The 17544-nt window shown below is 41.2% G+C and overlaps 1 protein-coding gene across 6 annotated transcripts in view; it reads left to right on the forward strand.

The window, feature by feature from the left end:
* Positions 1-17544, forward strand: part of PPP1R12A (protein phosphatase 1 regulatory subunit 12A) — a 213420-nt gene that overhangs the window by 119959 nt on the left and 75917 nt on the right. For all 6 annotated transcript variants that reach the window (XM_039497659.1, XM_039497673.1, XM_039497666.1 and 3 more), the window contains 4 exons: positions 11590-11664; positions 12105-12193; positions 12342-12499; positions 17202-17329. In XM_039497659.1, coding sequence (XP_039353593.1) covers positions 11590-11664; positions 12105-12193; positions 12342-12499; positions 17202-17329 — 450 coding nt within the window. The remainder of the gene's footprint in view (positions 1-11589; positions 11665-12104; positions 12194-12341; positions 12500-17201; positions 17330-17544) is intronic.

Raw genomic sequence — 17544 nt, forward strand, 5'->3', positions numbered from 1 at the left:
CACCAGGACTTGCTTCGACGGGTGGCACAGAACATTAACCTGCCCGTTGAGGAGGTGGCAGAGGATGATGACCCTGTGGTCAGCATAATCGGGGCAGAGGCGCCTCTTCAGGTGGCTTTGCCTTTTATTCGCACCATCCAAGGAAATGCAGATACTATTTGGCAGTCACCAGCTTCCACCCCTCCCACGGCTCGGGGGGTGGAACAGAAGTACTCGGTCCCCTCCAGAGGCTATGAGTATCTGTACACACACCCAGCTCCGGACTCGCTGGTCGTGCAGTCCGTTAATGACCGTGAGCGCCATGGACAGCCAGCTCCAGCGCCAAAATCTAAAGAGGCCCGGCGCATGGATCTTTTGGGACGGAAAGTCTATTCAGCCGGTGGTCTCCAACTGAGGATTGCCAACCAGCAGGCTTTCCTCAGTAGATACACCCATGACACCTTGCGCTCTCTCTCTCAAAGTTCACTGAGCTGGTGCCGTCAGACTCCCGTCCTGAATTCAAGGCCCTTATTGAGGAGGGTAAAAAAGCCACCCGTTCGGCACTCCAAGCCTCTCTGGACTCCGCGGATTCAGGAGCCAGGACCTTGGCCTCTGGGGTAACCATGAGGAGGATTTCATGGCTGCAGGCCTCCACGTTACCACTGGAAGTCCAACACACACTCCAGGACTTACCGTTTGACACCAAGGGTCTGTTTTCCGAGGCTGCAGACCCTCAAAGGTGGCCGGGTCACTATCCGCTCCCTGGGAATGCATACGCCAGTTACCCAGCGGAGATCCTTCAGGACACAACCATACCACCCGTTCAACCAGAGCGGGCCGCGCAGGGTGAATCGGCGTAGACTGTCGGGCAACCGGGGGAATCAGCCCCAAGCGCTCTCCAAGCCCTCCCCCCCTCCCCCCCCGGGACCTAAACAAAACTTTTGAGGGTACGCCCGAGGGCGGCCCACCAGTTTATCTACCGGATCCTTCCCCATTATTTTCCAACCGTCTTTCCCGCTTCCTGCCGGCATGGTCCCACATAACAACAGACAACTGGGTGCTCTGCACGGTGCAGTTTGGTTACCGACTCCAATTTGTTTTGCCCCCTCCCTCCCACCCACCCTGTCCCTCTTCAGGGACCCCTCTCACGAGCAGTTCCTCTTACAAGAGGTCGAGACTCTGAGTTTGGGTGCCATAGAGGAGGTGCCAGAAGGCATGCGAGGCAGGGGATTTTACTCCCGTTATTTCCTGATCCCCAAGACGAAGGGAGGTCTGCGGCCAATCCTCGACCTCCGAGAGCTCAACAGATTTCTGGTCAAGCTCAAGTTCCACATGGTAACCCTGGGGACCATTATCCCCTCCCTGGATCCGGGAGACTGGTTTGCCACCTTCGACATGAGGGACGCATACTTTCATATCGCGATTTACCCCCCTCATCAACGCTATCTGCGCTTCGTCGTCAACAGTATACACTACCAGTTTACGGTGCTCCCCTTCGGCCTCTCAACGGCACCGAGGGTCTTCACCAAGTGCATGGCAGTGGTGGCTGCGGCCCTTCACCGTCGTCGCATACATATTTACCCGTATCTCGACGACTGGTTGATCCGCAGACCTTCCCGCCAACTGGTAACAAGTCAAATGGCCGAGATCCTAGGCCTGTTCCAAAGGCTAGGCCTCATGATCAACGCCAAAAAGTCTACCTTAGCTCCAACACAAAGGGTGGAGTTCATCGGTGCGGTCCTGGATTCCAATTTAGCCAGGGCCTGCCTCCCTCTACCTCGGCACCAGACTTTGGCTTCCCTTGTCCGAGACCTACAGTCCTTTCCGACTACGACGGTGCGGTCCTACCTCCGCCTCCTCGGCCACATGGCGGCATGCACATTTGTGACCATGTACGCGAGGCTGCGTCTTCGCCCCTTTCAAACTTGGCTGGCACTGCGACTCCATAGATATGGTGGTCACAGTCCCGAGATCAACCTTCAAACCGCTCAACTGGTGGCTGAACCCGGAGGTAGTGTGTGCCGGAGTTCCATTCCGCCCACCCCACCCATCTGTCACACTGACCACGGATGCTTCGGCATTGGGGTGGGGTGCACACCTCGACAACCTGCACACCCAGGGTCTATGGTCGCCTCGAGAGCTCTCCCTTCATATCAATGTCAGGGAGCTGCGGGCGATTCGCTTGGCGTGTCAAACCTTCCATGCCCATCTCCAAGGGCGCTGTGTGGCCGTTTTCACGGACAATACGATGGCAATGTTTTACGTGAACAGGCGGGGGGCTCATTTCTCCCTGCTTTGCATGGAGGCGATGCACCTTTGGGACTTCTGTATAACCCACTCTATTCACCTGGTAGCATCACTTCTTCCAGGAGTGCAGAACACGTTGGCCGACTATCTCAGCAGGTCATTCCTCTCCCACGAGTGGTCAGTTTGCCCAGATGTTATCCACACAGTTTTCCAGAGGTGGGGTGTTCCCCAAATAGACCTGTTTGCCTCCAAAGAGAACAGGAAATGTCACCAGTTCTGTTCTTACCAGGGTCACTCACAGGGCTCCCTATTGGACGCATTCCTCCGCTCCTGGACAGGTCACCTGCTGTATGCCTTCCCTCCGTTCCCTCTCGTACACCGGGTGCTACTCAAGCTCTGGAGGGACAGGGCCCGCCTCATACTCGTCGCTCCGGCCTGGCCGAGACAGCACTGGTACACCCTGCTGTTCGACCTCTCAGTGCGGGATCCCATTCCCCTCCCCTTATGGCCGGACCTGATAACACAGGACTTCGGCAGGCTTCGCCACCTGGACCTGCAGTCCTTCCTCTTACAGCTTGGTTCCTACGTGGCTGACCCGAGCGGAGCATGACTGCTCTGCGGCGGTGCAGCAAGTCCTGATGGAAAGCAGAAAGCCTTCCACTCGATCAACCTACCTCGCAAAATGGAAGCGTTTCGCACTCTGCTGCGATCAGAAGGGTCTCAATCCTTTTGCAGTCCCTATTCCTACGATCCTGGACTACCTCTGGTCTCTCAAGGAGCAAGGTCTCGCGGTCTCCTCCTTGAAGGTGCACCTGGCAGCAATTTCTGCCTTTCGACCTGGCGTAGGAGAACGGTCCATCTTTTCCAATCAGATGGTATCCCGCTTCCTTAAGGGGCTAGATCGCTTGTACCCGCCGATACGGCGTCCTACACCCTCCTGGGATTTGAACTTAGTTCTAGCCAAGCTTATGGGAGCCCCCTTTGAGCCCTTGGCCACGTGTTCCCTTCTCTATTTGTCATGGAAAACGGCCTTTCTCGTCGCTATAACATCAGCAAGACGAGTTTCCGAGCTTCACGCCCTAATGGCTGGTCCACCGTATACCATCTTCCATGCGGACAAGGTACAGCTTCGGCCGCACCCGGCCTTCCTCCCTAAGGTGGTGTCGGCCTTCCATGTGAACCAGGACATTTTCCTCCCGGTTTTTTTCCCGAAGCCGCACGCCTCACGTCGTGAACAACAGCTTCACAGCCTTGACGTCCGCAGGGCCCTCGCCTTTTACATAGAGCGAACTAAACCCTTCCGGCGTTCGCCCCAGCTATTCGTAGCGGTTGCCGATCGCATGAAGGGCAAGCCGGTCTCCTCTCAGGATCTCCTCCTGGGTGACGGCATGTATCCGGACATGCTACGAGCTTGCTCACGTGCCAGCTAGCCGTCTCACCGCTCACTCTACGAGAGCGCAAGCTTCTTCTGCCGCCTTCCTGGCCCATGTCCCCATCCAGGACATCTGTCGGGCGGCTACCTGGTCTTTGGTCCACACCTTTGCTGCCCACTACACGTTGGTGCAACAATCTAGAGACGATGTGGCCTTCGGCTCAGCAGTCTTACACTCTGCCACGTCTCACTCCGACCCCACCGTCTAGGTAAGGCTTGGGAATCACCTAACTGGAATGCATAGGAGCAATCACTCGAAGAAGAAAAGACGGTTACTCACCGTTGTAACTGTTGTTCTTCGAGATGTGTTGCTCCTATCCATTCCAGACCCGCCCTCCTTCCCCACTGTCGGAGTAGCCGGCAAGAAGGAACTGAGGAGCGGACGGGTCGGCTGGGGTATATATTCGGCGCTATAGCGGCACCACTCCAGGGGGCGCCCAGCCGACCCGCCGAGTGTTGCTAGGGTAAAAATCTTCCGACGAGCCGTGCACGCGGCGCACGCACACCTAACTGGAATGGATAGGAGCAACACATCTCGAAGAACAACAGTTACAACGGTGAGTAACCGTCTTTTTTCTTGCTGCAGGTTCTCAGCTCTTCCGTTGGGCAGAGCTTAGGAGCTGTGGACTTCCTTAACTCTGCAGTGGACCTGCTTACACCAAAATCCAAACATTCCTATGATGTTTATAAGCTTCACAAGGACTGAAATTGTTATTGCAGGCCAATAGGGGCTGAGGCTCTGGTTGCCTCCCTTGTTTCACCTGGACCCTAAACCACTTCTTCTCTTCAGTGCCTGTAGTGCATGTGAATTTTCCTGCACACCTTTTAAGGTGTATGGGGATTCATTCACCAAGCCCTTCTTAAATGGGTGGTGGTGGTGTTTTTTTTAAAATAAGGAAGTTTTTAGACGTAAAAACTTAAACTGGAAATAAGTTTATAAGTATCTATAATTTATATAATGAGGAAACCACTTAAGGGTAATATTGTAGTTTATCTTGAAAATCAGATATTATGTCTAAAAGTTTAGGTTAGACTTAGAGGGTCAAAACATTAAAAAAGATGAACTTGCCTTTTAAACAACTTTCTGCTCCTGTATTAATGCACACAGAACCACTGAAAATCAGAAGATAACACTGTACTCAGACAACATATTTTAATTGCATCAGAACGTCAGAAATTGGTTTAACTGAGCTCTATTAATCTTTGTTCTTAAATCTGCCCCGAAACTTAGTTCATTTACTGAGTGGGTCCTTACACTTTTTTGTGGCCTGGAGGTGCAGGTGGTGGTTGTGTTGTTCTGGAGAACTATCCCAGAGAAAATTTGGATATCCTCAGTCAAACTGAGGCAAGAAAGGACAGAGGAGAGGCAGACAAGAGAAGCTGAGCAGTGGTGACTGGAGACACGGGTTTACCTGTGCAGCTGAGCTATTCCATTTGTAACTTTGCAAAATCCCCAATCAGTGCTTGGCTTTCAGAGATGCTGAGTACCCACAACTCAATTGAAATTAATCTGAGTTGTGGGTGCTGAGCAGCTCCTGAGAACCAAGACACTTTTATTTAGGTGCCTAGCTGTGTGTGGATTGAAGGCATTTCAACAAATACTTTTATTGCAAAGTCGTTTTACCTAAGGAAAATAAGCCTATATCAATAGTTCTTGAAAATATAACATTTACTTAGGTGTTTTACATTAGGCAGACAGGCTTGAAAACGTTGGCCTTTTCTGACATATAAATGTACATAAAAGTTTTCCATTATTGCTAAAATATTCTATTTGTAGAGTGCTACAAGTGTGTAGCCCACAGATAATGGTTCCACGTGAGGGAGTACATCAACAGAAAGTTATACAGCTACTTCTCTGAAATCAACTTTCTGGCATTCTGCTTTTATCTTTGAAGTGGTCAATCAGATTGTGACCTGTTACTCTTAACACACTCCTGATAGAATAGCTTTGTGTAAGAACATCCATAGAGATTTTCACAAATACTGTGGCTTTGTTACTGATGGGCACTTGTCAAGTTTTAAATTTCCATCTGGCAAGCTTTAAGTTTCCTTCACAAAACAGAGATGAGTCAATCAAACGTAGCTGAATTTGATCTAAGCTTTATCAGGATCCAGTGAAAAAAGAGTTTTTGCAGACAGTATGAACAGGTTTTTTTCGCCCCTCAAAATCTCTGACTTGTTAAGATGATTCTTGACGTTGTCTTGTTTCATTCAGTGTCGGGAGTCACTTTTTTTTCCCTCCTTGGACACTTGTTTTTAAAAGGTGGAGAAGGTCTTTTCATTGAAGTTTTCCATATAGAGGCTTGTGGCTGCAGGTTGAGACGATACCCTATGTTACTTACACACACACCCCTAAATCCACGTGGTACGCTGAACGTTTTTGAGAATCTGAAATTATTTGTCAGCTGCTGAAATGAGTAAACTGCAGAATGAACTCCCACAAACTTCTCTAGTCAGCCTCTACTGAATATACTAGATATTCTGTTTAGATGCACTCCCCTTTACCTTCTCATTGGAGCCACCCAGAATCCATTCTTGCCATTACAGGGCAGTTGTGGGACATGGATTGTACACACAAACTAATAGGTCTTCTGCATCTTTAAAGTTTGATATTTAGCTAAGCTGGATATTTTTGCTAAAATGATCAGCAAGAAGTGTGTTTACAGTTCTAATATATATATGGGGCAGTTTACACCTCTGAAAGTGACTATTTCAGGCTTTTTGTCTGTAAACTGACACTGCTTGGAGGCTGCAGGCACACACTCAAAAGGTTCCACAGAAACGGAAAGATCATAACTGGGTTGTAGGAAGCATAGGGGACCACATGTTGCCTGGCTTACCATTGTGCAGCACACATCTAAGCTGTATCAAAGAGAGAGAACCCTTTGCAGTCCTGGGTTTGCTTAAAATAGACTTTGCAATATAAGTGGGTGCATGGTTGTCTTTATTTGGCTACCAGTCTGATTGAAACAATAAAGACAAGTATGAACTCCTCTCCTTTATCTTAATGAGCTGTTCAATCTGAAGCTGTTATGATCATTTTTAAATGCCAACACTGCTAATTTTTTCATTGCTGATTTTTGTGCCAAAACATAATTTGGGTCATTTGTCCAGAACAAACAGGATGTGTTTACGCCAAGCAAGGAGGAAACAGTTGGTCAGACATTGTTTGCTTGAAGGACTTAGTCGTTGTCCTTACCCTTGCCACACTTAAGTGCATCTACAGCTATACTGTTTTTGACGTAGTTTTGCTGTATCTGCCCAGCTTGCTGTGATTTCTACCAGTGCATCTGGGACTTCGTGTAGTTTCACAGCACTGTTGTTGGAAACAGGCCTTTGGTTCCAAATAAAAACTTCCAAATACAAATCACTGCATAATGGGATGAACTGAGTAGGACAGTGTGCAGTGGTGCCTTTCAGCTATTCCTGTGGGCTGGAGAAAGTGAATTGTTGAAGTCACCACCAGTTTAGCTAGATCTGAAGATGGAATCTCATTTACTGCAACTACCTGATTCTACCAATAGTTGCAATGACTGTTTTGTGTGGATTCAAGACATTGCAAGATGGCGGCATTCCAACCAACCAGCAGACTTACTTAGTGAAGACAGGGTTAAATCTGCGTATTTATCTATTTGTTCATAATCTGTTTGTGTGAATGCATATTCTATAGGAATCAGACTGAGAGTTTTAAAACTGAATATATTTACATATTCTTTTGGTAGGGGTGGACAATCAAACAGTTTATTATTTCTGATCCTTAAAAATTAATGTGAAAAAAGAATACAGAGCTATCAGCTAATAAGTGTTGGTTGCCTGTGGTGTGCTTTGTAGGTGATTTATAGGGCATATGGGGTTTTTTAATAAAACTTCTTCCAACAAAATGGATAAATGCGATAAATGTGCAACACAATAAAAACTGCTATTGACAAATGCAAAGTAATGGGTTCTAAATGGACTATATCAAATAGAGAGAGAGACCTGGAATGAAATCCAGGACACCTTGAAGGCAATGACAAAACTCACATTGACTTCAGTGGGGGCAGGATTTCACCCCATGCTTAATAATGGACAGCTCGTTAAAGACCTGTACTCCAGTGCACAGCAGTGTCAGAAAAGCAAACAAAATATTAACATGTATACAGAATCAGCTGGAGAACAAAGAAAATATTGCTATTAAATAAATCAGTGGTATGTCCTCCTGCAGAATATTGTATTCAGTTCTGGTTATCTTTGAAAAGATGGATGATAAGAATGGTTAGATTTTTGGTTAGATGGTGTTTTTTCTGTGTAGAGATTAGGACTCTCTAATCTTAGAAAGGAGAATAACAACTGGAGATACATTGTAAATGTACCTGAAATAACGATGATGATGATATTCAGAAGATAAGGGTACTGCTAGTCTTTTTCTCATAATTCAAGAACAAGCCATTCAATGAAACAGGATCAAATTTAAAACTGAAACCATTTCCTGTTATTAATGTGCAGTTAGCCTGTAAACACTGTCACCTGATATTTGGGGTAACAATGTTTAAAAAAATGATTTGATGCCTCTTTGGATAAGAATATCTAGAGTTATAAGAACAAATATTAAAAATGATAATATTGGAAGAGAGAACAATCTCCAGGCCTCAGAGGATATGGCAGCCTCTAACTGTTGAGGTTTAGATAGACATTTTCTCTAGGGGCAGATTATCCTTACTTCTGTGGTTCTTGCATTTTCTCTGAAGCAGCTGGTGCTGGTCACTGTCAAAGGCAGGATACTGGACTAGGTGGAACAGTGGTCTGATCTGGTATGGCAGTTTCTCTGTTACATGTCTGTGTTCAGTTTACAAGTAAAAAGCCTTTTTTCCTGCAGTGCACACTGCAAGTTCAGACTTTATTTCTTCTTTATAAATGATCAGTATTGTGCCAGCTAAATTAATATGCTCCACAGCACCTGAGCAGCTATTTCAGATATTTGCATAAATTGGTCCTTTTTGTAAAAAAGATTAAGGCACAAGGAGGAATGAATCACTCTCATGCTCTCTCTCTCTGCTGCTCCCCTCCCCCTCCCCCCGCCCCCTTAGCTGTATTAGTCCTTCAAGGCTAACTGGAACGAAAAGCAGTAGTAAAAGCTTTCTTTAGTCATTAAAGTTATGGGATTTTTTAAATACATATAGGAAACAGTTTTGTTGAGTCAGAAATGGTTATTTATTTATAGTCTAGGGTGACCAGATAGCAAGGGTGAAAAATTGGGATGGGCGGGGGGTAATTGGCACCTATATAAGACAAAGCCCTAAATATCAGGACAGTCCCTATAAAATCGGAACATCTCATCACCCTATCATAGTCACTTCATAGAGAAGAAACTTTATTTTAAAGCTAACAAAGCTTTTGATTTGAAGGGAAGTTAATTATGTATATTTAAAATATCAGAACTCAGCAAATCAGGTTTTAGGACCTTTTTGTTGCACTGGGTATACAAGTGGGTGGGCAAAAGTAAACCACGTTCAGTTTCTGAATCCACTGTAATCAGTGACAGTAGTGGCCTGTTTTAGATCTTAGCAGTTAGCACTGGCTATTTGAGCTTTGTTTATTTGATACAGTACTTTTCAACATAAAATTGCATACAACATTGCGATGAGGTAGGTAAGTATTAGTACCACTATTTTACAGCTGGCAAAATTGAAACAGTAGTTATGACCTACTAAAGTCACAGTAAGTAGGGAGAAACTCTAATAGTAATGAATGTTTTGGTTTTAGGTTAGAGGGGGTGAATGGATTTTCATTTGAAAAAATAGCTGCTGCAAAATCAGAGTAATAGTTGAATCCAGTTTCCTCAACTACTACTATTCATACTGGAACAACTGTTTCTTTCACTATAGGATGGCAGGATCATGAGCTGTTCACAATATTAAATAGTCTGTTTTACATCTAAAAGACTATAGCTTTGCAGTTACATAGAGCATAAGCAGAGCTGGTTTTGATTGACTTGCAGCACATTACTGTTACAGAGAATGTCTTCCTAAAGAATGAGCTTTTGGCATTCTGGAAATTTGTACCAGAGAGACTCCTGGCAGAGCTGATCAAGGCATCATTACTATGTTTGGTCAATTTCTCTCTGGAAAAATTCCTTTTCTGCAGTGAGCAACTGACTGACAGGTGTTCATTTTAACTGGTTTTTTAGACTAGATGAGTCAGAACATGTCTCAGTTTGACATACAGATTATCTAGAGAGAAAAAACGCTTCATAGATCTTGTATTTTTATTAATATTGCTTATTACCTAAACATTTAAAAATGATGCACTTGATGTAAATATTACCTTGAGCTATGCCCTTAATAAAAAGAAGGTGTCCCTGCAAGTTTATATACAGTGACTAAGGGGGTGTCTTACAATCTAATGACATGCCTTGATGGTTGTGAAGCATGAACTAAAGGAGCATCATTAATCCATAATACCTCTAAAGTATATTACTGTAGTTTGAAAACCATTAATTCAAAAGGACAACATCAGATATGAGAGAACATTTAAGATTAAGAAATTTAGGTGTAAGGTTATTTTTACCAAAATCACCTTTATCGGTTAATATTAAAGACTTACAGTAACTATTTTAAGAAAAATTATTCATTTTAAATTAAAAGGAGCGTTTTATATTATGAACAGGAAAAAAAAATCCTTTCCCTCTCAGCATCTTTTCAGCCAGCCTTGCAGAAGATTGGGGAAACAGTTTACCAAATACAATAAAATAAAGTAACCTGATAATTCAGATAACATTGTTAATAATATTACATAAAAATACATTAAAGAACGTTAAGGTTTCAAAGTCAAGCACTCAAAAGTTAGGAAACATCAGAATGAAGGATACCAGAAGGAGCTATTGTAGGGAAATTCTCAGCCCCACGGCCCTGGACAGAAAACCTGCTCATTAGACAGAATCTTCAGAGAATTTAGCTGCCAATTTCTAAAAATTGTCTACTGAGCATGTGTGAACTGCGTTTTTCAGAGGCTCAGAGCTTGGCCAAATTTGGGTGAATTTTTATGGAGACAGCAAACAGCACATCCTTGAAACCTAGGTGATCCCCATGTCAAATGTCAAGTCCTTGCTCCAAAGCATTTATGCACTAGTTTCTCAATTAAACAGTTTGTAAGAAACTTGTTAACATCGCTAAACAACATGTTTTCCCTTAATCTTGTTTGAAGAAATAGCTGAGCAGTTAAATGTTGAAATTCTTCAAAAATATTCAGCTTAAGGTAGACACTTACAGTAAATTTCAGTCAAAATGGTTAAAGTTGGTAAACTCATAGGCAACTGAAAACTGGTTCTTATAAGGGAAAGTGTCAGGCAACCTTAATTATAGGCAATGTTATCTGCACTGCTTTTATCTGTTTACATGGTACAAGTTAATTTTTTTTAACTTTGTTCTGATCCATGGACCTGTGAGAAATAGAAAGCTACAGATGTCTCCAGCTAAATGAAATTGGCATCCATTCCCCATATATCACTGATCTGAGCTGATCATCCTACTCACTCCCAACCTTCTCTGAGCACCATATAACAAGCAGCTATTAGGATGACTCTCTTAGCTGTTTAAAACTCATTGAGGCTCAGAGTAAGATAAGTGTCTTTCAAACACTTTTTTTTTTAAGCTGGGTTCATGGCATTATGGAATTTAAAATTCTACTATAATAAAATATTTTTTCCCGTGGAGAAATGCTTTTCTGAGCATGTATATTTTCCTGCTCATTTCAGCTTCAGGTAGAAGTGGATTTGCAGAATTCTGCTGAATCACTGCTAGACAGGTGGAATGCTATCAATTTTGTGATGACATCTAGCTCATACTTACAGTTGTGTGTCTTATTACATGATCTTGTGACTAGTTTAGAGATATCTTTTTTTTTAAATTCTTCTTTATAATTCTGATGTATTACATTTTCCCCTTCCACACTAGGGTCAGACAGCGTTTGATGTAGCAGATGAAGATATTCTAGGATATTTAGAAGAATTACAAAAGAAGCAAAATCTGGTAGGCTTTTTAGAGATCTCTCTCTCTCTCTCTCTCTCTCTCTTTCTCTCTCTGTATTATGGTGCATGTGTGTTTATATGCAAGCTATAACTAATTAAGATTAGTATATGGAATTAACCTTCGGGTTTGACTTGAGGTGCTTAACTGTCCTTCTGTGCCACACTTTCTTGTTCTATTTGGTCAGTGAAGTTGATCTGAAAATCTTGAAAGGAAAAGTGATGTTTTTTAGGCAAAGCTTTCACTGTATTTAACTATTCAAGGCAAATGCTATATACCGTTATTTGGCATATGTTTGTTTGGGGGTGTTAAGTTATATGTGTTGTAAATAGAGGATTTCTTATATTCTGCAGAAGATGGTATCTTTTAATAACACTTTTATTAAATATGTGTAATTTATACCATTCTATCATTTTAATTGCATCATTTTATATCTCTTTAAGCTTCATAGTGAAAAACGGGAAAAGAAATCTCCCTTAATTGAATCTACAGCCAACATGGATAATAATCAGTCACAAAAGCCATTTAAAAAGTAAGTAAATCATTAAGATGTTCCTGGTGAGGAAAATAACTTTACAAACTTTCACAAATATTAAGTACTTACTTGGCTGGTTGGTTTTACTGAGGTTAAGATTAGATATTCTATATTTTTTATTTGAAATTAATGTTTTTGATTCCAGTAAAGAAACTTTGATTATTGAGCAAGAAAAGAATGCATCTAGTATTGAGTCTCTGGAGCAAGAGAAAGCAGATGAGGAAGAAGAGGGAAAGAAGGATGAATCCAGTTGTTCTAGTGAAGAGGACGAGGAAGAAGACTCAGAATCTGAAGCTGAAACAGGTAAATAATTTTGGAGAGATATCTTTGGTTTAGGATGTTGCTTCAGTTAAACTCATTGTGCTGGGCTTAGATGACGATGGGAATTAATCATTGTAGCTTCTTGATTCCACTTTTCATTTCATTTACTGATGGCCACTTTCTAGTTTGAATAAATTTTAATAGTTTTTAAACAAGTTTAAATCCCCATTTATAAACACAAAATGTAATTCATATGAAGACTTTTGCAATGAGCTATATTTATAGCACTGATTGGAATTGAAACTCTTAATTCAGTAATTTGATTAGCTATTTATAATCAGTATTTTTAATCAGATAATCCAAGAATAATACAACGTAGCAGATTTGGAACAGGGAGGAGACAAAGGAAAAGACAGAAATAAGACCTCTATGGGTAGAGTTCTTTGCTTACCATCTTAATGCCTTACATGATGGAACATTGGAAAAGAAAACATCCTCCTGTGTTCTGTCATCTTGAAACAGACTCTGACAAATGCAGTGAATAATTCTTGCTCAGATATTGACAAATTTGAGACCTGTGTTTCGGATTGATTATTATATACTGGATAAATGTGGCTTTAAAAGTATTATTTTTAGTAGTAGCTCAACATCTGCTTCTCATGCAACTTCAGCTCAAGATTAATAATACCTCAAAAGAGCTTAGATTCATTTGCAGAGAAACTGGCATTACAGCAGTCTTGTTTTAAAAATCTGAGTTGGATGCCATTGTTCAGACTTCTCTGTACACTCCTAGACTGGAGCAGATGTGCAGCATTTTGTGCACGTGTGTGTGTGTATGTGTACATGTACACAGGGCTATAACAATATTTATAAGAGTCTAACACAAATACAGTGTGTATGGGGGGGGAGGGGGGATTGGGGAGAATTGGGAGGCGCACAGTTTTTTAGCATCTTCTTCATAAACCCGGTCCACCCCAAATGTCCATCAAAATTTGCCACCTCTTCTCATGCCGCCACCAAATTGCATAGTAGCTCTTATCTTCTTACAACCTTCCTCTCCTGTGTCTCTGTCTAGGTATGTTGATAGTTGGAAAAACAATGCTGCTGTTGCCTGTTTGGATAACTGTCTACCCATCTGCAAGTGGCTGCTCTAGGGACTGCCCTAGAGTTGGGGAGAGGAGAAGTTGATTAGTCTATGTGGGTGATCAAACAATTTCAGAGGAGTTACCAGCTGCTTTCCCAACTGCCCCTTTCCCCCAGCAGGCAGATCAAAGGAGGAGCTTTTATGTGTCACCATACAGAAGCAGTGGTACTTAAATTACCACCTGGGCCTCCACGTATATCTGGGGCCGGGTTTTATGCTTGCATGTAGTGTTAGGTGAATGTGTAAATACATTGCTTAAACTTGTGTTCTGTGTGATTGTAAAATATGCTAGGCAGTCATAGACAGCTATTACTAATACAGCAATGCTTGTAATATGTAAAACAGAGATGTTTGACACAACTGTAGTTGTAAGTACATTATATTCTAAAGAACAAATGACTAATGGAACAAGAAATCACACAGTATTTGGAAAGAAATTTGCAGAAGGTTAAATTATTTTGTACCTAATTTAGAGGTATGCATCAGAATATCTAGAGAGATGCTTAATATACTACTTAATTTTCTGTTTTTAGACTATTACCATTTTAATCCTAATTTTCAAGAATACTGTAGATTATGTAAATTGAAAGATTTGATTAATTTAATAAATTTTCATTGGAACCAAAAAAACTTGAAAAACAGTAAAGCCTTATTCTCCTTTCTGGTTTGATTCGCCATTTCATGAACTGGGTCTCTGGTGAACTACAAAAGGCCCATAATCAGCATCCCCATGTGAGATAAACTGTCTGCATTTTTTAGGTTTCCCCTTACTCTCTCTGGTTCTCATACAGGGTTCCCCTGATTACCCTCAGAAAGAGCCTTTCACTTTATATAGCTCCCTTCTCTGTCAAGTTGCTGTTCTGCATCAGGCCTTTGCTACCTCACCTTTGAAAATTCTGTGAGCAGGTTGTGGCAGATTGTGACACTTTATCAGATTGACATTTCTACAGTGAAGAAGAAAATTCTTCCAAATCAGAGAAGATATTTGGATCAGTTTAATGTTTCTAAGTTGTGTTGTCATAATCTTGTTAAATCCTTGTTAAATCTATTAGCATTATAGTGCAATGATACTCATATACAGTCAATAAAACTATCTCTTGGACATAGTGACTTGAACATTTTTAAATAATGAAAATATCCTTGTCAGCCATCTCTGCTCCTCTTAAAATATTCTGCCTTCATATAGTTCATCCACCTGAGCTACATTTCAGCACTGGACCAATAAAAATGCTATAAATATTTTCCATAAATGAAATTGTGGGATGGGGTAAGCTCCAGAACTAAATTCTTACTAGATTTTTATAGTTTTTATATTTTAATTAGACCATCTCCTATAAATGTTTAATGATATACTGCAAAATCACTTTCAAACTTAGTGTGTCAAACATCACTTTGGTATTCCTATGTCCCTCATCTAGAGAGTTTGAGGTTTGTTAAACTTAAGTCACCTTTGATACATCATGCAGTGGTGCCTCAGTCACTGAGCTAGCTATAATGTTTCCTGAACTCCATGAGTTTTCTAACTGTTTTCTCTTGATTACTAGTAGATGGTTTTGTGCCAGGAAAATTTGACTGTGACACAAGAATTAATTTTCATGTAAACTTTGGACTTTCTTTAATATAAACAAGGCTTTTATCATACTTTATTTGGCAAGCAAGAGAAGTTAGGCTTTTCCCTGAAGAGTTGCATCTCTAAATTTCAACTGCACTTTCCCTTTTTTCCCATTATTCCTCCTAATGTAGCTTTTATAGTGAAAATTCTCAGAAATTTAATGATGATTCCAATTGGATAATGTAAAGCGCTTTTCCACACAAATGTCGTGTTGCAAACTCCTGTGACTTTTATCACAAGTGATGTGATAGTTGGTGTGTTTTTGTAAAACCTCAGCTCCTGAAGGCTATTGATTATGTGAGAATCTCCCTTTGTTTAGATAAGTTTCTATCTGTAAGGGCTTGGGGTGTAGAAAAGCTTAAATATGTGAACTCATGCTCTGAAGGCTAACCAACCAGAAAGTAAATAAAAACCTAATGTTTATTCATTTTTTAAGTTTCATGATTTTTGGGGTAGCTTGACTCCTGATTTTTGAATTTAATATGTACACTAACTCATATAATTAATGTATAGTTTTATTGGCTGGCCTGCCATTCCCTCAGATCATTTAAAAAGTTGTCATGTTCTATCTTTTCCTTCCCATCTAGCCCCTCCTCTCACATACTTGAATTATTATGCTGCTATTGCTCTTCTTCCACATTAGATTCAAGACTGTACTCCTCACTTATAAATCTCACTCTAACTACTGCACCTATATCTGTCTCCATACTTCTGTCAGTTCACATGGACAATCCAAATTTCTTGTCTAATTGATCTTTTTTGTCAAGTGAATACAGAGTTTTTGCCTTTTTATGTTTTCCCTATGTGTGCAAGGAGCTTTTTATGAAATACACACCATATCACATACACCAAGACCCCTCCAACCTGTAGATGTGCTCACTTTGCCAGTTAAAATGTGTTTTTACTAAGTGCCAGGCTTGCAAATTTGACCTGAAGCCAAGCCAGGTACTTTGCCACATGCTTCACCAGCAATAAAGATTCTGCAATTGGACCTTAAACTAACAATTTTATTTGTTGATTAATTGCTCTCCCAGGTCTGTGGTGGCTCTTCTGTGCTTATATAAGTTAAAAGTAGTTTAAACTTAGTGAATAACATATATGACTGAATTTGTATGGGGAGCAGATTGTTGGAGTAAGGAGGTGCCAGTTATTTAATTAGTTACTTTTCACAGCATAACCACACATTAATATCTTTCCATTGGGTTTTATGCTGTACTGTATTATACCTGTTTTGTCTTTAGACTATGACCTCTTTAAAGCAAGGACCTGTTTTACAGTAGTGCAGTGTACGTTCATTGCACTATGTAAATAGTCTTGTATTATCTTTGAAAACTCTGAATCAGTTTTGGATCAGAATCTGTGTTTATTTGCTGAATTGCAGTACATTATTCAGTACAAGGTACTTAACCACATGTGTAACTTTAAGCACAAGTTGTCCCAATCAGACTAATTAGAGGCTTAAAGTTAAACACATAGATGAATACGTTGCTGAATTGAGGCCTTTGCTAATAAAGATATAGAAGAATGTTGTAGTCTAGGAATAAACAGTTACGATCCTTCCGAAGGCAAGCAGTCCAGACCTAACAAGGATTACGTTACCCACACTGTCCAAAACTAAGTAGGCTGATTTTTTTTTAATTTATTTTTTTCTGAGAGCTTCTTCTGAGAGCTTCATTTTTTTGAGGTGCATCAGCAAATGACTAGGGCCTGAAGCTGCAACCCTTAAGAGCATGTAATTCTGACTAATGTGAATGGGAGTGCTGTATGCCTAATGACTATGGGAAAAGATCTTGTTGTTTTTGACCAAGAGACAATTAAAATGGGTGGGGGCAGGAGTAAACATTGAAGGCTAGAAAATGGCATGACTAACAGTATATTACTTGGGAAGGTTTAACTAGGGTTTTAACCTATTCTGAAGAAATGTGATTTCTATAAAATATGAAATCAAGAAATTTACAAATGACACATCTTAAATGTTTTATTTGCAGACAAAACCAAACCTTTGGCATCTGTAACTAATAATGCAAATAACATTAGTGCACAACCAGCTTCTGTAGCTGTGACAGCATCTTCCATAACCACTGGTCAAGTGACACCTACATCACCCATTAAGAAGGTAAAACAAAACAAAATTTCTTTATATATGTGTTTCTAGATAGAATTGATTCTTAAACAATAGAACACTAAGTACTATATGTTGATTCCAGTGAAAAAATGTGAATTGGCTTGACCAAATGAATTTTAGATAATACACCAAGAATATTGGAGCATTCTGTATTCTTCTTTAGAATATTTGCTTTCAACTTTTATAAAGCATACAGCTTTAAGTAT

This window comes from Mauremys reevesii, linkage group 1 (assembly GCF_016161935.1).
Source record: "Mauremys reevesii isolate NIE-2019 linkage group 1, ASM1616193v1, whole genome shotgun sequence".
Taxonomy (NCBI): Eukaryota; Metazoa; Chordata; order Testudines; family Geoemydidae; genus Mauremys; species Mauremys reevesii.